At 40.1% G+C, this 21,324-nt stretch overlaps 1 protein-coding gene across 4 annotated transcripts in view; it reads right to left on the bottom strand.

Annotated features, from left to right (window-relative positions):
• ATP2C1 (ATPase secretory pathway Ca2+ transporting 1) overlaps positions 1–21,324 on the bottom strand; it is a 204,974-nt gene that overhangs the window by 76,530 nt on the left and 107,120 nt on the right. For all 4 annotated transcript variants that reach the window (XM_077491506.1, XM_077491504.1, XM_077491505.1 and 1 more), the window contains 5 exons: positions 16,084–16,239; positions 11,761–11,829; positions 8,343–8,418; positions 7,897–7,963; positions 6,580–6,704 (listed from right to left, as the gene is read on the bottom strand). In XM_077491506.1, coding sequence (XP_077347632.1) covers positions 6,580–6,704; positions 7,897–7,963; positions 8,343–8,418; positions 11,761–11,829; positions 16,084–16,239 — 493 coding nt within the window. The remainder of the gene's footprint in view (positions 1–6,579; positions 6,705–7,896; positions 7,964–8,342; positions 8,419–11,760; positions 11,830–16,083; positions 16,240–21,324) is intronic.

Here is a 21,324-nt window from a genome sequence, read left to right as displayed (position 1 = left end):
TTGCAATATTGTATGTCACACGACATTTGCACAGAGGTCTTTCAAATGCATTTTTTGGGGAAAAAAATACACTATTTAAAAAGAAAAAAAAAATGTAAAAAACAGTAAAGTTAGCCCATTTTTTTTTTCGGCCAAAAGTTTTGACTACCTGTTTTTATTTAATATATAGGTTTTTTTTTTTAAATCTAAATCATACATACAAGTAAACTGATTGGAGGTTTGTTTTGTTTAATAAATGTTTAAATGTAAGAAATTTTCTGTATCACTTATGAAGGCCGCTTTCACATTGGAGCGGGCAGGCGTTGATGGTAAAACGCTGCAAGTTTTAGCGGCTCTTTACCATCATTTTAGCGGTGCTATTTGGCTGCTAGTGGGGCACATAAAACCCAGCTAGCGGCCGAGGAAGAGGTTAAATGCGCCCGCGAAGCACCGCTGCCAAATCGCATTGCATGCGCTTCGACAGTGGTGCCCATTCATATCAATGGGCAGGAGTGGTGGAGGAGCGGTATACACCACTCCAAACGTGCTGCTTGCAGGACTTTTTTTTAAGATCCTGCCAGCGCATCGCCTTAGTGCCCGTTCACACTACCGCGACTTGTCAGGCGACTTAGTCGCCTGACAAGTCGCGCTCCCTTCTGTACTATGGAACCGTTCTAATAAGAGCGACTCAGAAAAAGGTTCCTGTACTATTTTTGGGGCGACTTCAGGCGACTTGCATTGACTTCTATACAGTCGTCGTTTTGCAAGTCGCTGCTGAAGTCGTGTGCAGGTCGCGTCTGAGTCGCGCTGCAAGTCGTGTCGCCCCTGTGTGAACGGGCACTCAGTGTGAAAGCACTCTGTCTTTCACACAGACTGCAGGGGAGCCGTTTTGCAGGCACTTTACAGGTGCTATTTTTAGCCCAAAAGCGCCTGAAAAATGTCTCAGTGGGAAAGGTGTGTTATATTTTATGAGATCAAGGGGGATAAAAAAAAAAAAAAATCGGCCTAACATATCGGCTATCGGCCGCCATGATTTCTAAATATCGGCATCGGCGTCGGCCAGAGAAAAACCCATATCGGTCGATCTCTATTAAACATTTACATTTTCTACCTAGCTATACAGTCTGCTTGGGCTGCATTGCCACTTACAGCCTCAGACACTGAGAAGGATAAAAGGAATTGTGTGATTACAGAGCATGTAATCACCATAGTCAGAAAACCACAAGATGGTGGAGGATCAGATGGAAAAAGTTGAATACTTTGTTAAAGTAACACATTTTCCATCTACCACCATTGTGGTGGGCTTAGACAAGCAGATGTCTCACGGTAAAGAATATCCTCAAATGGCATCTACAGCCCCAGGATCGAGTGTGATCCTCTTTTCAGGAAAAAAAAACAATAAATGCGATACACAAGCACACTCTCACAATTTTTATTTTTATTGTTTTACATGAAAAAGCCAACTAGCAACTAGTGTGCGTTTTATGTATTTTTTATAATTGTCATCTTTGGGAGAAGGATGTACTCCACACCTATAGTAAATCCCTATTCACCACCTCACTGTGTAGCAATCACAAAGATTTTACAGACTGTTTCATGATTGGAAGTGTTCATTTACACAACACTATATGGCCTGCTGCCAAAAGCAATATTTGATTTGGCAACATTGATTGCTTTTGTTTTGTACAGCCAGTTTCCTGGTCCCCATAACAGACTGTAATCTAAGACAGCAGGGAGAAACATCAGGTCTTCAAATCAGTTACTGTATCTTTTCTGTTATCACTTCTCTCTCATTACCGCATTTAAAGTGTTACTAAACCCGCAACAGTAAAATCAGTTTGTATATGCAGTAAAGCATTGTTGTTATATTCACTGTGGAACCTAAGGGGCTAATCCTTTGCATTATGTAAAAAGGCTGTTTGAGCCTGTATTCACGTATCCTTCCCTCCTTTCACTGGCCCCTGATAATTTCCGGATAACACAGTCTATGGAGTCAGGCTGCACATGCTCAGTTTGGTGCGTAATGCTAAATGTTTTTTTTTTTATTTCTTGGGAGAGTGCATGTGATCGGCACAGGACCAATCAGCACAATCAGCCAATCAAAGAACAGTCAGAAAACGCCTTCTATAAGCTTTAACCAGTGCTCGGCTGGACATTGATAAAAAGGTCACAAGACTGCTATATACTGCTGATGAGAAAAAGGTATTTAGCTGTTTATGTTTACTAAAATAATTGCATTTCCATGTTCTGTGTACTGTGGGAGACCAGTTATAGTGAATGCAGGGTCCTGGGTTAAGTAACACTTTACATTACTCAAACTTGCATTTGGAAAGCAGTTACCAAGTGGACTAATTGACACCAGATATGAAATCCATTTACTGCATACATAAAGGTTGCTTTTAGACTGAATCTGACAACTACTGTATTGGTTGCAAGTAACCTTTATTTCTGGGTGAAATACAAAATCTCAGGAATATACAGTGGGTATAGGAAAAAAAAAATCCAATGGAAAGATAATACACCAACATGTCCGAAAAAATGTAAAAAACATAATGAATGAATTGGAAAAAGGTTCACCTCCTTGTGCCATTATTTTGTTGAACCACCTTTTGCTTTAATGACAGCCTTTAGTCTGTCAGGATATGTCTCTACTAACTCTGCACATCTAGACTTTGCAATATTTGCCCAGTCTTCTAGCAGAACTGCTCAAGTTCAGTCAAATTTGAACTTGTTTGTCCATTTGTGGACTGCAGTCTTCATTCCACAGACTTTCAATGGGGTTTAGGTCTGCGCTCTGACTAGGCCATGCAAGGAGATTCACTGTGTGGTCATTTTTGCTGTGTGCTTTGGGTCACTGTCACATTGGAAGGTAAACCTTCTTCCCCTAGGCAACTTTCTGGCAGAGGGCAGCAGGTTTGCCTCAAGAATTTGATGGTATTTTTTGCCACATCCATTTTTCTTCTATCCTGACAAGTGCGCTTGTCCCTGCTGCAGCGAAACACTCCCATAACAGGATATTACTACTTTAACACTTTACTGTAAGAAAGGTGTTATTTGGGTGGTGAGCTGTATTGGATTTCCACCAGACATATCATTTGTTGCTGATGCCAAATAATTGAATTTTAGTCTCATCTGCCCATAACACCCTTTTCCATAAAGCCTCAGAATCTTCAAGGGGCATTTTGGCAAAGCTCATTTGTGACTGCATGTGGCCTTCCTTGAACTTGTGATTTTGTTGTCACATGCACACAATGACCGCTCTTTGTTATAAATCCCTGCAACTGCTTCAGAGTTACTGTGGGCCTCTTGGTAGCCTCTCTATTTCATCCAGTTTGGAGCGACAACCTAATCCAGGGAGGGTCTGTGTTGTACCAAATAAAACTTCTTTACAGACTTCACTGTGCTTCTAAGCATTGATAAAGCCTTTGTAATTTTTTTTTGTACCCATCTACTAACTTGTGCCTGTCCACAACTTTCCCCTGAAGATCTTTTGCCAGTGCCGTGCCACCCATAGTTGACGGTTTGCTTCAGTTGCACTATCAAAGACTGAAATGCTGCAAAAAAAAGCGCTTTTCATGCTGAGCTAATCAAAATGATTACAGCTGATCACAGTTGAAGGTCAAATGGCTTTATGTGCCATTGAGAAGGTGATTGGCTACTACTGATTGAGTTTACAAGCCATTTTTTTTTTTAGGAGAGAGTGATCCTTTTTCCAACTCCGTGCTTCCATTTGTGATTTTTTTTTTTTTTTTTTTGTATTTTTCTTCTGACATGTTAATGTTATAGCTTTCACTTGGATGTTATAAGTTGCACTAAGTAAATACTTCTGGCCAAAACGAAAAAAAAAAAAAAGCTTTTTCTTCATTTCTGCCTGCAAAGCAACAAAATGCAAATTTAAAGAGGGGTGATTCTTTTCTATATCTACTGTATACGATTTATAATGATTCTACAATATCCAAGAGTCCAACTTGGGATCCAGACCTATCAGACTTAGTCCTCACTGTAGAAGAATGTAATGCGAGTGTGGTGGTTGTGGCGCTGCTCTGCGGTAGTGAAAAAACCTTAAGTGACATGTGTTAATATAAATGATAATCTTCAATAAACCAATTAAGATGCCTTGTGTTTAAATCAATGTGTAAAGTGGCACATGCTGATAGATCTTGATAAATGGTAATTTTCAATAATCCAATTAAAGTGCTTGTACTAGAAATGACAAAGGGCTGTTGCTAAAACCCTAAAAAACAAATGCATTAAGTGACACGTGCTAAATAACCCAATATAGAAACTTTCACAGATCAAAATAAAGTAAATTGACACGTGCAACTGTAACCTGGCTATATTAACATATTAGTCCATACATAAAAAAAATAAAAATAACCGAAAAAACTTGGAGCTAAAAAGAAACCAGTCCTTCAAAAATGATCAAGACAGAAGAAAACAAATCAGGTGACTTCTGACTGTTCCTCTCTGTGCCTTGTGAAATAATGAACTTTATAAGTGCAAGTGCTCCAATCTGTGCTCTTCTTGCATATTTACCCTTACCAGAGAGCTCTCCCTAATATGGGGGGTTGTGCTTTCACAGGCTCTCTGCTGTATGCTGCAACAGACCTCCAGTGTAGGTGACTCTTTATAGCCCCCTCTTCTCGTTACTCAGTATATATGGAAAGAAAGTAATAATCCATAGTGCAAAAAGGTTTATTTCCCACAAAAACATAGGGTATGCACTTAAGATATGTTAAAACATTGTAAGTGCATACCTTATATTTTTTAGGGAAATAAACCCGATTTAAACGTTTTTAGGTGCTCCTTCTTCAACCTTGACTTCCACCACTGCCATTCTCAAGAGAGAGCGGAGAGCGGGAGGCCGGATAGTAATGCATAGAGGGCAGGAGACACAGCCGCACAATGTAGGGCGGGAGGCACAGCTGCACAATGTAGGGTGGAATCGGAGCTGCATGAGTTAACTTTCCTGATTATCAAGCAGGTGATTGCTTTGCTAGGACCCCAGGTGGTCCTAGCAACCAATCATCAGCTAGTTAAAATAAAAAAGTTAACCCTGTCAGCTCCCGCTCCCACCCTCCATTCAGTGGGACTGTGCCTCCTGCTCTCCGATCTTTGTAAGGTAGGAGAACATTGGCAAGATCACATGGCTGTGAAAGGGGGGGGGGGGGTTAGATGTAAAGGGGAGAAATGCCGTAAAGTGAGGGCAGTGCTGTGGGGGAAGATGTGAACTGAGCCGGGGGGGGGGGGGGGGGATAATTTGATGTAAAAGGGGAGCAAGTGCTGAGGGGGTGATGTGAAGTTGCAGTGGCCAGTAAGCTGAAGGGGAAACTGATGTGAAGTGGGGGACTGAGAACACCAATGTAAATTCAGGATTGTAATATAAATTAAAATGAGGGGGCTGTGATGGGAAGGATGTGAGACATTGCACAAACATGCAATGTGGACATCTGCTAGAAGAAAAATTTTACTTAATGGACCTCCATGAATTTTACCACTGGGTATATGGGTTTTATTGAAGTTTAAAATAGCAACAATGGATGAAATCCTTTTCATAGGTTCTAAACTTATGTGCAGAAAATTAATCTTGTGGGAAGTGTTAACTCACAAAGGCAGGTATAATAACTCAGCTTACGTTTCCGATTATATGTTAGAACACTGGTATTATACTATATCTGCAAGTTCAAGTTAAAGTGAAGCTATCACAAAACATAAGTAGGTAATACTATACAGGGCAGTAGAAGATGTAAGAAAAACTCTAGACTGCCTTAACAAGAGAAATCTATACAGTACTGCATAGGGTCACATAAATGTAGAAGGTCTCGGGTTGTCAGCTAGAAAAAGATATTTGGCCATTATGCTGACTTATTTGCTTCAATACTTTGAGTCAGTGAGCCAGTGCAAATGCACATCTCAAAAAAGTCAGAAACAAGAGGTCTTTAGAGCAGTGGTCATCAACCCTGTCCTCAGGGCCCACTAACAGGCCAGGTTTGCAAGATAACTGAAATACATCCCAGGTGATATAATTTGCTGCTCAGTGATTGCAGTATTCTAGTCTGCATCTCCCCCAAAGGTAATACATAAAACCTGGCCTGTTAGTGGGCCCTGAGGACAGGGTTGATGACCACTGCTTTAGAGCATATTTGTTCTCGGCTAGTGACTGAAAGTGCTGAAGGATTCAGAATGACAGTCAGGCAACAAAAATTGGCATAACAGCAAGCCGACATTGGCAACCTCCATGTTATCTGGAGTAAAGGTTTCCTTTAAGAGCGGTTCCATAAAAAGCCTACATGCACCTGGGAGGTAAATCAAAGAGGAACGGGATATATAAAAGTAGTACCGCTCATGGATTTGCATTTCTTTTTCATAGGTTCCTGTATTAGTTGCGCATGTTTTATTGAGGACAGATTCCCTCTAAGTCAATATTAACACTCTAATGTATTTTTAAACACTATGTCCCTATAACTGTAAAGTACCGACTACTCAGTGAATCATTGATCTTCATTTTCAGCAGCACTGAAGACTGCAGATAGTACACTAGGCCTGAAGGGATTCATAAAACGCAGAACATGATATGCTAATTTCATTTGGGATTCATACCAAGTGTTTCTACAATGGGTAATTTCTTCACGATAGCTCTTTTTTTCACCATTCTCATCACGCCAAGCGCCAGTGTTACAGTTACCACAATGGGCAGTCCCTCAGGAATGGCTGCTACTGCCAGACTGTAAACAGAAAAAAAGGAAACAATTCGATTTTATCTTATGCTGTTTTTTTTTTTTTTTTTTTTTTTTTTATTAAGATACATTTCAGTATTTCTAACTATCTAACATAACACATATAAATCACAAAACACAGATCAGACAGTGGACATTTAATTGTATTGCTTGTTTACATGTGTGGCTAGCATAGCTTCTCCTTTGAAAGTGATGTGTGGTGAATCACTTTTCAGAGCGTATTTGACAAGTGGCGAGGAGGCAATGTCATCTCCTCACTACCCGTTTTAACCATCAAAGTGATGCATCAATGCATTAAAATGCGTGCATTGGGCACGATTGCAGTGCGGCCCCATTCACTTGAATAGGTTATGTTCAGCGGTAATACCATCTGCTGAATGGGATGTGCCATTTAACTTTTGCCATGGCCATGGAATGGGTACAGCCCCGAGTGGCTGCATTGCTTTATTTAGGTGGGCAGTTGGGGAGTGGCAAAAAAAAAAAAACCTTTGTGCAGCACTCTCAATCTCCCCTAAAACGTACCAAACTTCCTCCAGAGACCTGAGTGAGAGCCTCGGTTCTTCTCCGAGGACTCCCCCTCCTCACTGTGTAAGACAGCAATGAGACCCATTGTCAATCGCAGTCAGTGAGCCAATGAGGAGAGAGGGGGCGGGGCTGAGCCGTGGCTGTGTGTGAATGGACACGCAGAGCCACAGCTCAGGAGAAAGCCAGCTGGGAAACCCCAAATGCAAGCGGCTTGCTCTTGGCAGGAAGGATGGGCCAGGAGCACTGGTGGGGGACACAAAAAGAGTAGTATCGGGGCTGCTCTGTGCAAAAACATGGTACAGAGCAGGTATGACATGTTTATTTATTTTTTGATGGAAAAAAAGTTTTTTGAATGAACAATGCATTTTAGTTTCAAATAAACTGGTTACAATTGATTGAAAATCAACCAGTATATGATGATAAAAAAAAAAAAAAAATTAAACAGGGGTTACAGTCGGTAAAATCCGCAAGTCAAAAGGTCAATATATTCAAGGGAAGAATTTGAGATGCCTATATCCACTGATGATTCCAACATCTGGCTTTACTAAAGGTAACAATTGTTTATGCATTATATGCTAGGGTTTGTGACAGGTTTAATTTAGAGATTGTTCCTGTCTACAAAGGAATTGCTGGTGCAGATATGCAAGTCCCCTACCTGACTCCAATAGTGAACATATCGAGGATATGCTTCCCTTGCAGCCATCCTACCAGCATTATAACACCTAAAAAAAAAAAAAAAAAAACACATACATCATAAAAGAATGATCATCTCTGGAAATATAGCAGGTGGTGTTGAATTTATAACTAACCATGAGAAATACAGCTTATGAACAAATGAAGATAAAGATGAGAGGCATTATAATAAATGTGTTATCTCTCTAAGAGAGATGCCGTGCTTTAATTCATAATAATGTTTGATGTTCTATACAGGAAAATGGAAAGCAGCCAAGATGACTGAGCCAAAAATACCTCCTGACATCCTGAAAACAAGATATTATTTTCTGCTGTGATAATTGACTGACAATGACTGTGAACTACAGATGATAAACACTTCACATTGCTAGGGAGGGAGGCATAAGGCTGTACAGCATATATACTCACCTATTATACCAAATGAATACAATGAGAGCTGCTTTCCTAAAATATCCATACTCTTTTGCAGCGGAGTCTTCGGTGCCTAGAGAAAGAAAATGTTATCTCCATTATGAATCAACAAACTGATGCATAAACGCAACGTGAAAATGGCCCGTGTGTGTTTTCCTAATTGGCCATCTGGCAAAGCAGAAATAGGAAATGTGGGGCTACCCACATGCCCAAGGCTGCATAACAACATGGTTCACATAGGCAACAAATGTCTTACTGTTTGCTAATATGACTGGCATATTGCTGCACAGAGCACATGATTACTGAATGCAATGACTAACCCCCACTGTCAAAGCCGAAGTACTCTAAAGGACAATATAAAAGTTTAAAATGATTCTAAAAAGGTGTGCTTTTTTTCTTTTTAAATTTTATCCTCTTCAATCATCTTTTTGGATCCCGCCAGCAGTCCTGGCTCCTTATTACTGCTGAGTGCCCCCAATAGCAAGCCTCTTGTTACGGGGGCACTCGAACAGGCTCGCTCCTGAGCTATGCTCCTCTGAATGGACATGTTCTTCAGAATGAAGTCTGAAGTGGAAAATGTACATCTGACAAATACACACTGCAATAGGAGCTTCTTCGATTTCTCTCTATGGAATTTGTGCTGAAGGATTAGTATGATTTAGCTGCAAGGGTGTCCAGATAAAATGTTTCCGAAGGTCAGGACTTCACATGATCTGCTCTCCCAGTACAAACAATGGAGGCAAATGTATCAACTAGTTATAATTTATGAAGTCAGCAGGAGTTTATTGCCCACTTCCTTTTAATGGAATATAAGAGAGGTGTTCACGTCAAACCGGGACTTTTAATTTTACAGGTATTAAAAAAAGGGATGCCGGCGTGGAGGTACTACACGCAGTAGTAAGTGGCAAGTGTGTCCTATGTCTGACAGGCTGCACACGTCACGTGCCAGAGACTGTTAATCAAGATGGCAGACAACAGTGTTGGTGCGTGCATGGAACAGCGAGTGGTGAAGTTTCTTATGAACAAAGGTGTAAAACCCGCAGATATGTACAGAAGACTTCAAGCACAGTACGGTTGACATTTGAATGGTGTAAACGTTCCAAAGATGGCCGTATGTCCATCAGTGACGATCTCGGCCCTGGTGGTTCCCAGCCCACAGCAGTCATTCCTGTGAACATTCAGAGCGTGGCGTGTCTGATCCTGGATAATAGACACAAAAATTTCAAACAATTGCATTTGCAGGTAAAGTGATGGCAAGTATTTTCTGGGACAAACCCGGCATTATTCACGTGGTCTTTCTATCCTGTGTTGCCACTATCAACAGTGACAATTACGCTCTTGTTCTGAGTGATGTGCATAAGTAACTGTGGAAAAAAATTGCATGGTTTGATTGATCACTAAGGGCGTTCTGTTTCTCCAGGACACTGCACAAGTTCATACTGCTCACAGCACTACGTGCACAACTCGGCTGGGAGGTATTGTCACATCCCCCTTACAGCCCAGGACCTCGCTCTGAGCGATTTCCACCTGTTTGAACTGTCAAAAGAGTTCCTCAGAGGTCAGCATTTCAGCACTAAGTGAAGCAGGCTGTCCTAGGATGGTTTAGGCATACTAACAAATCTTTCTATGCCAAAGCTTTCCAGGCATTAGTTGGGATTAGTGTATAAATGTAGCATGTCGAAAAATAAATGCAGTTTTCACTTCTTGAAATTTGTTCTTTTATTAAAGAAACGCAAAAGTCCCAGTTTGACTTGAATGCTTATCTTAATTGCCGCCACAATGCTGAGCTGTCGATATCAGCAAGTTGTCGGATAACTTATTTGTGAACTTGAGCACACCAGTGGCATGATTACATGAGGTTGCCATGTTGAGGAGAAGTTCTCTAAACTGAAGAGAATATCACAGCCTACTGGTGTTGTGTCTTAACCAAGGGCATTTTACCAAGAAGCATATTTTGCTGATGCAGAATTGTTATGTAAAAGGGCAGCGAAGGTATTGTTAATGCAGTCAACAGCTACATAAAATTAAACAAAATCACAAGACAGGCTCCAATAAGCAGTGGAATATGACAGCTGCTTGGAATCCTAGGAGTTTTAGTATGAAATTTAGATTACCTGGTCATTCGTATAGATATGAGCCAAGAGCTACTTTAGGCGACGTGTTTTGTGTCTTTATAAACAGCACCTTCTCAGCTCCCCTCTCTGGCCACACCTGTCTCCCATCAGAGAGAACAAGGCTTAAATAATAATTCCAGGCATTGGTATGTTAAACATATTTACATTGGTCCAAGATGGACTAATGTAACTATGTATATACCATACCTGCCCAGTGCCCATGGAAGCTGGAAATCAGACACCGCTACTCAAGTGATCTCAAATTGCTTTCAGGTCCTGTGCCGAGTGGCTGCACCGCTGCTAACTGAACACCGGAGGTCGGCCACATGGCACTGTTCAGAGAATTCTTTGCATTTCTTGAATGAATGCAAAGCTCTCTCACCTATTTTGTACATCAAAAAGGTAGGCTGTACAATTATAACTACAATCTGAATGTATTCTTTGTACAATATAACGCAAGATAGATAGATAGTTATGATGCAGGAAAAAGCAAGACCCCTTGCTATTTACATTAAACAGGACTCTCAAAGCATGAATACCATTGCCTCCATTAATGTAACATCAGACCTCAAATGCAGCCTAACTCTTGTCCAGGCTACCATCACTGAACATCATTTGAAGGTTGCATAGAGTTAATCAACTGCTAATGATGACAAACACAAGGGTGTCTGCTAAAGGAGTAAATGGGCTGCACATTATGACAGGTGGTTAATTATTCTTTAGGGATGATCCCCCTAAAGTGTTGCTAAAGCTAAAAATATATTTTTTTACCTTAATGTATTCCTTGAATTAAGATAAAAATGTTTTATTCTCCCCCTTCCCTGCGTGAAGGGGAAGAGAGGAAAAAAGATCCAGCTACATGCACAGCTGCATCTCTTCTCCCCTTTCTTTCTCTGCACACAAGGACTCATACAGCAACAGGAACCATTGGCTCCTGCTGCTGTCAATCAACTGCAGTAAGGAGGAAGTGGTGGTGGGCCAAGTCTCACCGTTTGCGTCTATGGAGCATGACTGGCTATGGGTAAACACTAAGAGGCGGGGACACAAGAAGAGGACGATTAGGGCCGCACTGTTTTTTTTTTGTTGTTTTTTTTTTTACTTTAAATGTACCACATTTCACAGACTGCAGGATCCGTGACATTCCAAAAATTGTATCGCCATGGCAGCCTGAACAGTGTAATTCTGCATCTAAAGCTCAACATTACAATAAGAGAGAGGAATCATATGGGAGACAGGATGCATTTCAAATGTCAGTTACCTGTTAATATTAAACCTTCCATTGGTTCATAGGCATAACTCACCTCTTCTGCTTGCATCATTTTAAAGACCTCCCCAAATTCTGAATTTTCTCCAGTGCCAATGACTATTCCCTGCACCAAGCAAAAACACAGATGACTCAGTGAGTTAGATGCATCCATGAAAGATTGGAAGAAAAAAAAAAAATATATATATATATAATAATAATAATAATATATATATATCAGAAATATGGAGAGTGCCATTTCTGACTACCTGAAAATGCTAGCCGACTGGCTGTTCCTGGTTTCAACATTTACATTACAAATTGAAAACTAGCACATGAACATTATAATATGCATACTTGTTCCAGCATTTAAAGTGGAACTTCAGTCATTTTTAATCTTTCCATCTATTAAATCTTCTGCCTCTGTTTTAACTTTGGATAGTAAAACATTTTTTTTTCTACCAGTAAATACATTATACAGCCACTTCCTGTTTGTCTGGAAAAAAGCCTAAGCGTATGACATCTTGCACAGCTTTCTATCTCACTCTCCTGAGAGAGTTGGGGGGGGTGAGTCATCAGAGGGCCAATGAGAGCTGCAGAGCTGGAGGTGTGTCTGTGTGAATCCAGGAAGTGAACAGGTAGCAGCTTCAGCTGCCCACAGTTGAAATGGATGCAGCCACACTCAGTGGAGGGAGATTTCTGCAGCATATTTGGAAAGTATAGGATCACAGTATGTATAAAATAATATGTAAAATGGTTGGATGGAAGCTTCAGAATGGCAAAGATGTTTTTATTACAAATTATGTGAGCTGACTGCAGTTCCTCTAAGACATTATAGAACAACTTAGTGTAGTTGTAGCTTTATTTCAACTGTGGGCAGCTGAAGCTGCTGCCTGTTCACTTCCTGGATTTACACAGAGGCACACTCCCAGCTCTTCAGCTTTTATTGGCCCTCTTATGACTCATCCCATCTCCCTTCCAGGCAAACTCTCAAGAGAGATCTTTGCATGATGTCATAAGCCTTGCCTTTTTACCAGACAAGAAACAGGAAGTGGGCTGTATAAGATATTTACTGGCAGAACAAAAATGTTTTGCTGTCCAAAGTTAAAACAACAAGGGTAGAAGATTTATTAGATGGAAAGATGAAAAATGACTGAAGTTCCGCTTTAAATATGCCACATAAAATCAGCTTCAATTGTAACCATGTATTGCCTTTCATTAAAGGGATATTTCACTGAAGATGTCATGGTATAATTTATATATGGAATTTTCTTTTCAACCTGTATGGGTAACAAAGTCACAATGTCTTGCACATACAACATGTGTTAGCTGGAGAACACAGCGCAAAGTGTGAATTACAGTTAGACCCCTTTCACAATGAGGTGCTTTACAGGCGGTAAAAATAGCGATTACATAGCGCCTGTAAAGAGCCTCTCCTCTCACTCCAGTGTGAAAGCCTGAGTGCTTTCGCACTGGATTGGTGCGCTTGAAGGCAGTAAAAAAAAGTCCTGCAAGCCGCATCTTTGCAGCGCAGTAGGAGCGATGTATACACCTCTCCTAATGCGCCCCTGCCCATTGAAAACAATGGGGCAGCACCACCAACCCGCCGCTTTGCGGATGCTTTTAACCCTTTTTTTGGGGCACTAGCGAGGGTAAAACCGCCCCGCTAGCAGCCGAATAGTGCTGCTAAAATGACAATGCCCGCCCCAGTACGAAAGGGCTCCAACATATGCATCTTGTTAAAACAGGTGTTAAAGGTTAATTTCACCTTTCCTAATATGCTACACCCATAATCAGGGTGTTACGAATGGACTGCCTCCCTGATCTGACAGCTCCCCCTTTTTCACCCCTAGCTATGACAATTAAAAAAAAAAAAAAAAAAAAGTGTATCTGTCAGCTTGTAGTTTTCTGTGTATAGGTTCCCTTGTAATTGAAGATGGCCGTGTTCATACATAGGTCCGAAAATAATGGAACATACTTGTTTCGGGTTGAGTTCTGTCTTGCCATTTGGAATGTTATCATTTGAAAACAGTTTTCTGGCCATAAACTGATAGATATTTTTTTCTTTTTTCCATTCAGGTTGCGAGAAATATACAGCGCCGATAAATGAATCTCCTGCTGTGGCCATTGTATTTTGGCAGCTGGTCCTGCCAGCCATCAAAATACCCGCATAGCGGGTGAATCTGACTGGATGCAGCAGCTGTTCAGCAAAAAACTTTCCAGCAGGGCCCTTCAAAAGGAGTGGGGACAGCATTGCAACCCTCTGAGCAAATATTGGGCAGCTCATCAGGAATTAGTTGAAATTCACAGAGCGTATGGTCAACTTTAGATACTTAACTGCCTTTGTAACAGATAAACACATCACAGGAACTTTCATAATTTTGGTTTCAGATTTAAAGGCCAAGTTCTCCTTCTGAAAAAATTAAATGCACCTTTTTGCAAGGAAAAAAAAAAGTGCATTTATTTTATTTTTTTCTAAGGAGCCTGAAGAGTATTGCACCTGTCAGACCATAGGGTGCAATGTCAGGCTCCTCAGGCTACCTGTCTGGCTGTACCTCCGATACAGGAAGGCAGTTATTTGAGAGCAGGAAGATCACTCACCAGCCCCTTCGCAGTTCACTTAGAACTACAAGCCTTGTAGTCTATTTACTCACAGGAAACTGAACGAATGACATGGCTGTGTAGGTGGAGCCCCGCAAGGCTGTGCGGTTTCAAATTGTGACAGCTTGTGCGGGGATCCCCTGCCTGCTGCCGGGGGAGTAAATGGGGGTGAGAGGATGCTGAACAGGTTACACCCTAAATACGAGTGTAACGTGTTCAGAAAGGTGAACCCCCCATCCCTTTAACCCCTTATGCAACTACCTTATGCAACTACCATCCACAAAATGGAAATTTATTTTGGGGTAATCTGCCATTAAATCCTATTCAGTAATCGATAATCATCCACTGGAAGTCTGAATCCTCACCCACTATAGCCTTTTGGATCACTACCATTAATCATGCAATACCGTTATATAAGTTGACATATGAGGCCAGAGGATGCCCAAAAAAATTCCTTAAGATTTGGGGCTCTTGGGTCAGCTCCGAAAGTACCATACCACCACTTCCTTGAAAGACTAAATGAAGCCCCCTGATTATTGATTAGGTCCAATTAAGCAGAATAGACATGTGACCTTTAGGTTGTCACATACCCACTAAATGTATACCAGTTTACCAGATTATGTATTGGTTTGAGCGATGTTTGCTCCATATAAAGTTTGTTTTCTGTATTGTTTGTTGTGTATGAAAATAAAATTCTACTTTAAAAAAAAATAAAAAAATAAAAAAAGAACCCTATTCATTAAAAGGCAAACCAAGGTTTAGCTTAAAAAAATAGTTTGATTTTTTTAGCTTTAATAATTAAAATTATATATATATATATATATATATATATATATATATATATATATATATATATATATATATATATATATATATATATATATATATATATATATATATATACACATATACACACACACACACACACACACACACACACACACAAGATATACAAGATATACAGTATGTGTAAGTTTCCCCAATTTTCCAAGCTTCTATAATTACTATTCATTTTTGAAGTAGTTGAGAAAATATTTACATAATCAATTTAAAATTACTTTTAAATGTAGATAGCCCTCTAAAATGTCTGCATTACACAAACTACTGTGCAAGTCAAATTTATAGAACTAAAAAAAGGAACCCATGTATGATAAATCGAGCTGAAGTGCCCAATGACAAATCAACCAACATCCACTTGCTACTTGTTTCTGCGGTTGTTTCTAGAGAACCTCCGATCTCAATAAGAAATTAGAAATGTACTTTCTAGGAGACATACACAATTGTAAGTTGCTGCTCAAACAATGAGCAGTATACAGGATGAGAAAATTGGACAAATGATTATCCATTTTTCTTTTGCATTCCAGTCTCATATCAAAAATGAAGAAGTTACTGAATTAACAAAAATTCTCATACAACAAAATACTTCAGAAGTAATGCAATGTATTGTGTTGAAATGTATTCTTTTGTGTTTCCGAACATGCGTGCTCTTGGTCTACCAATTTTTTTTTTGGCCAAATACATTACATATTAAAAACTAAAATAGTTCTGTTATCGCACAAAAAAAAAAAATCTTTGCGTTTGTCCCTTCAGATAATTTTGCATGAACGGTTGTGATCGGCTCTGTAAAGTGGTGTACTGGTGACCAGATTTTCGTACAATCACTTCAAAAGCCGTATTTCTGCATTCGATTTTCTCATCTCGTGTACTAGGTATTAAGCCACATTACTGGATGCATGGCTAGAATAGGATTTAACAATGAAATATACATAAACACTCTCACCTTTGCTTTGCCATATCTAACCAAAGTTCCCATAAAGGCGATGTTGCTTCTGGATGTTAAATCCCCATTAGTAGCTGCTGGTTGTGGGGTGGTAGATTTAGAAGACGGAGAAGTTTCGCCTGTTAAACTGGACTCATCCACAGACAGATCCATTGCCTTGTAAAAGAAAAATGAAAGCACTGATAAATCCGTACAGGAACACATTCAGCACCTATAAATGAAGTAGAAGGCTTTAAAAACAATAAAACGCAGTTATGGATTTTGAAACTATTATTAGCGCATAATTGCAAATATTTAGTGCACGTGTATTTTTAAATGCAACTGGTAAACCACCCAAATTTATTTTGAAGTCTTCTCTAATATCCTCTACTAAGTCAAGAGATGAGAACAGACTGAGCAGAGAGATGACCTTATCAGTGTGCTGCTGTTTCTTTGTTATTTGAGAGAATAATAAGGTTTCAAACTTTTACAAGTAAGGTGAACAATGCCTGGATTACACCAAAGCTTTTAAGCAGATACACAGTTCAAATTCATGTAATAAAACTGTTATATATCAGCTTGCCTAGGGTAAGGCTGGCTGCACACAGTCCAAAACCAGTGCAGTTTAGCAGGAATAATCTGACTTTCGGACAGTGCGCACATTGGTCTAGCCAACAGAAGCCGATCTAACACCCGGCATTTGTGGATGGGTCATGCAGGAAAACCAGCATCCATTCAGCACTTGCAGCCAATGGCTGCGACCCTGATCTGTCAATCCTGGTGGTCGTGGGAGGGCCTCCCTGCTGTCAGAATTCAATAGAACAGCAGGGGATATTGGTGCACTAACATCACTTGTGTTGATACCACGGTTTTCGGGGGTTTTTTTTCTCAACCTACTGGGAATCCAAGTAAGAGTTTTGTTAAAGATGACAAGCAGAAGTTCATTAACACGCAATAGTGTAAGCTCCCTGAGCAGGGCTCACCTATTCTTTCTGTATTGAACTGTATTGTAATTGTACGGTCTCCCTTTATATGGTAAAGCGTTGCACAAACTGTTGATACTACATAAATCCTGTATACAAAAAAATAAATAAAATGAATGAATTAAGTCTAAACTATATTTTTTCTATCTATTAGAGAGCTGTACGATTCTGGCCAAAATGAGAAACACAATTTTTTTGCTTAGAATAAAAAGATCACGATTCTCGCAACGTAAAATCTTTCACATTATACAAAAAAAATTTTTACGAAAAAATTGCATTTGAAAGACAGCTGCACAAATACAGTGTGACATAAAATATTGAAACTAACTATTTTATTCGCTAGGGTCTCTACTATAAAAATATATATAAAATGTTTGGGGTTTTTTTTAGAAAAAAAAAAAATTATAATTTTAACTTGAAACCAACAAATGGCAAAAAAGGTTTACTGTTTAAGTGGTTAAACTTTCCTCCTTTACACACATAGGCCTCTTTCACATGAAAGATCCGTTCAGGTCCACCTGTCAGTTTTTTTGGCAGACCTGAACGGATGCTCCATAGAGGTCTATGGAGCGTTGGATGTCAGCAGCGACATGTCCGCTGACATCCGACCGGCTCCGATCCTAAAAAGTGTGACGGAGGAAAAAACTACTTTTCCATTTGTCATCGTATTCGGATCGGGCGACGACGGACTCTACGGTCCGTCGTCACCCGATCTCCCATAGGGAAGAGCGGCGCTCTGACAGGTCCGTCCCTGCGCAGTGTGCAGACACGTAGCTGTCATCTTCCTGCTTGACGGAGCAATCCCCTCTGAGCAAGCGGATGTCCACGGGGTGGATCAGCACGGATCTGCCCCGTGTGAAAGAGCACTAAATCTATTCCTTTGACAAATTGTTACAACGTTTACACTTAGTTCCCCTGCTAAAGAATGTTGTGATTCTTAGCAGACTGCCCGTTTTTTTTTATTCCTTTCTTTTGACGGCTGTGGCTTCAGAAGGGCAGAGAGAATTTTTTGCATAGCAAGAATCATGAAACTTTTGTCAAGATCACAATGGGGAAAAATAAAAAATCAAAAAAAAAAATCGCGATAACGATTCTTGACGATTAATCGTGGAGCTCTACTAGCTATAGAGACCTAGGTTTCCCAAATTAAAAACAAAATTTCCAAGTCTTTATTTAATAAAATAATCCTTTAACGAGTAATACAACATTCAAAAAACAAACCTTTTTTTCCCCATAACCATATTGTAATCTAAAAATAGATTTTTTACACTTTGCTTATTAAAATAAAGTGAAATACACTATGTATTGACAACGTATTATAGATTCCTCATGATAAATATATACTAACTGCTTGTTCAGCTAGCTACATAATATACAAGCCCAGCACGATGGGAATCCACTGCTCCTCAGCAGTTCACCAGTTAATAAAAGCAATTTTGCTTCTTTAGTTGGCAGACAAATTTATTTTCTTCTGGTGTCCCCTGGGCTTCTCGTACTTGACAATTTGATGTATCTGAAAGCAACGGGCTAGATGCACTTACTCTGTATGCATTCTGATCAGCTATGAAGAGTCACAGGAGAAGGAATTTGTACATATAGAACAACATTCCTGCTCTGTAACTCAACTATCCAATGTTCATTTCTCAACTATAATCAAGTTCTAGGAGTGTCCAGGGTAAAAAAGCAGGAAACATGGATCAAAACAGTTTTCATTTAGATAAAGATCTGGTAAAATGCATCTCTTAATGAAAATACTGCCTAAGGTTGCCATAGACAGAGGACAGCAATCAGACAATCCAACTCCTGAATGATTGTCTTGCAGAATGATTCCACTAGCCTTGTAGACATGTTCTTGGGGTTACTTGGGGCGCGGATTTAGATCACATTGACTAGATTGCATCAGCTCTGTTTTCTTAGATATGGTTGAATTTATTTTTTAGTCCCTTTTTGAATGGATTTTGTTGATCAACTTGGTCTGTTACCCAATTTGTATTTTTGCATATAAGTCAGTCGATATAGTGCGCGTGTTTATTTACTTACAACTGTCATTTTACATCAGAAACATCTAACGTTATTAAAGTGAAACTTTACCCATAAACAACTTGTTTCAAAAATAATGTTCTTTAGCAAGAAACCTAAAGTCCACATTAATAATTATGCTACCAAAATCAGCACGTGCTGTAAATTGCCTCCAGCATTGCTCATTTCTTCTTGCTGGAGGCTGCCATTTTGCTGAAGCCCCTGAACCACAGTAAACTCAAAGCGGAACTAAACCCATCAATTTAACAAAATTTTAAAAACCAGATACATTCCTGAAATGCCACGATTGCCAACTGTCACATTTGCTCAATTCCTCAGCCAAACTGTCAAACCATTAAATGGCTGGTGGTGTAACTGATCACATGTGCAACACCATGACAGTTATAGGTCAGACAGAAGCAGCTTCCTTGACTGTAAAGGCTTAATTGCACTTTAAGGCTGTCAGATAGGCCTCTACAAATTCAGTAGTGCCTGAAAATGGAGAGCAACTGAGCATGTGTAAAGCAGGGTGAGGCAGTGTATTACTGAATTTTAAACAGTATAAGCATTTATGTTTAATGCTTTACATGGCTATACCTGCAAAAGGGGCCAGCCTGAAGTGATCCAGCAGGACTTCATTTTCTGACTAAAGATTCACTTTAGCAGTATTATAGTTATGATTGTATAGGTGTGTATATTGACACTTATGTGGTTTCATTTTTGTCGATCCAGCACCGTAGAGGTTATGTCTACATCACGATCATCCAGACATATTTTGCTTATATTTACATCCTCAATTTTGGCAGGCCACCAGAGTGAAAAAAAAAGTGGCATATGGCATTCATGCTGCATCTATAAAAAACTAGAAGTAAAAGGCAAACATCAGTGCCATATTTTTGGAATCAGTGGGTCAAATAAACCCAGGAACAGGTCTAACATTCAAGGCACCAAACTGTGCGTTGGCTAGGGCAAAAAAAATCGATTTGAATCTTGAATCGAGTTGAGCGGTAAATTAGATAAAAATTTTCAGCAAAATCGATTTTTTCACCGACACCGCGCAGGTCCTGAGGAGCTGCGGGCAGGAGTTTTTAGGTCTAGTCTGCGAGGTCAGGCGCCACAGAGTAAGCTGAAGCCACGGCCTCGCCTAAAAAGTGCTGCCCGCAGCTCCTCAGGACCAGCGCAGTGTCCTTAAAAAAAAAAAACTCAGATTCGAATCGTGAATCAGGTTTTTTTAAAAAAATAAATAAATGTCGTAGATTTTTTATTTTTTTTTTGAGAAAACCTCCCAGCTCTAGCGTTGGCTGGTGTTAAGATATAAAAATGCACAATTGTACATGCTGAGCATGCAAGTTTAAAGCGGATCTCCAAGCTGGTCTAAAACGAATTTTTACCTTCACTACCAGATATGCCCACTGTATAAGCTGTTTGTAGCCTCTGCTATATACAGGATACAGCGCTGTGCTCTGGCAGGGGGTGGGAAGTCCCCGTCCCACTCCCAGGAACAAAATATTCTATAAATACAAAGCTTCCCCTGATTGGCTGAGGTGGAGAGGCAGACAGTTGACATCACAGCTTGGTCCAAATAAGCTTTAAAGCGGTAGTAATCCCGCTGAGGGTTTTATTTTTCCACACCTGCAAGGCAAAAGGCATAATGAGCTAGTATGCACCGCATACTAGCTCATTATGAAATACTTACCTTAGAACGAGGCCCCGACATCTCGCCCGATCTTCCGGGTATCACGGCTCCAGCGCTGTGAGTGGCCAGAGCCGCGATATTGTCCCTCCCGCCCAAAAGCACGCGGGAGATTTCTTTCCGGCAGGATCCAGCGTCTGCCGGACTTTCAGCCGAGAATCCCCTTGCAGTCAGCGACGCATTGCGGGGGGAATATCTCCTAAACCGTACAGGTTTAGGAGATTTTTTTTTACCTACAGGTAAGCCTTATTATAGGCTTACTTGTAGGTAAAAGTTGTAAAAAAAGACTATACAACCACTTTAAGCCAATAACTCCTCTTCCCCAGATGCAGGCCAAATCTTGGGTAGACCAGATCACTGACTGGAAAAATCGATCCTGGGCGATCACCAAGATTTTTTGGCTCAGGAAAGTTCGTATAGGTTAGGGTAGCTCACAGAAAAACAGTTATCCAACCTGACCATTAACAGCTGTTCCTAGGTAATGTGTGAAAATTTAAAGTACAGGTTCACCTTTAAAAAAAAAAAAAAATGCAAGTTTTTGCAGGAAAAAAAAAAAAAGAAATAATA

Source organism: Lithobates pipiens, unplaced genomic scaffold, assembly GCF_037356315.1.
Source record: "Lithobates pipiens isolate NorthernLeopardFrog02 unplaced genomic scaffold, aLitPip1_a1.2 Scaffold_19, whole genome shotgun sequence".
NCBI lineage: Eukaryota > Metazoa > Chordata > Amphibia > Anura > Ranidae > Lithobates > Lithobates pipiens.
Note: the sequence above shows the minus strand (reverse complement) of the source record. Positions and strands in the feature narration are given on the sequence as shown.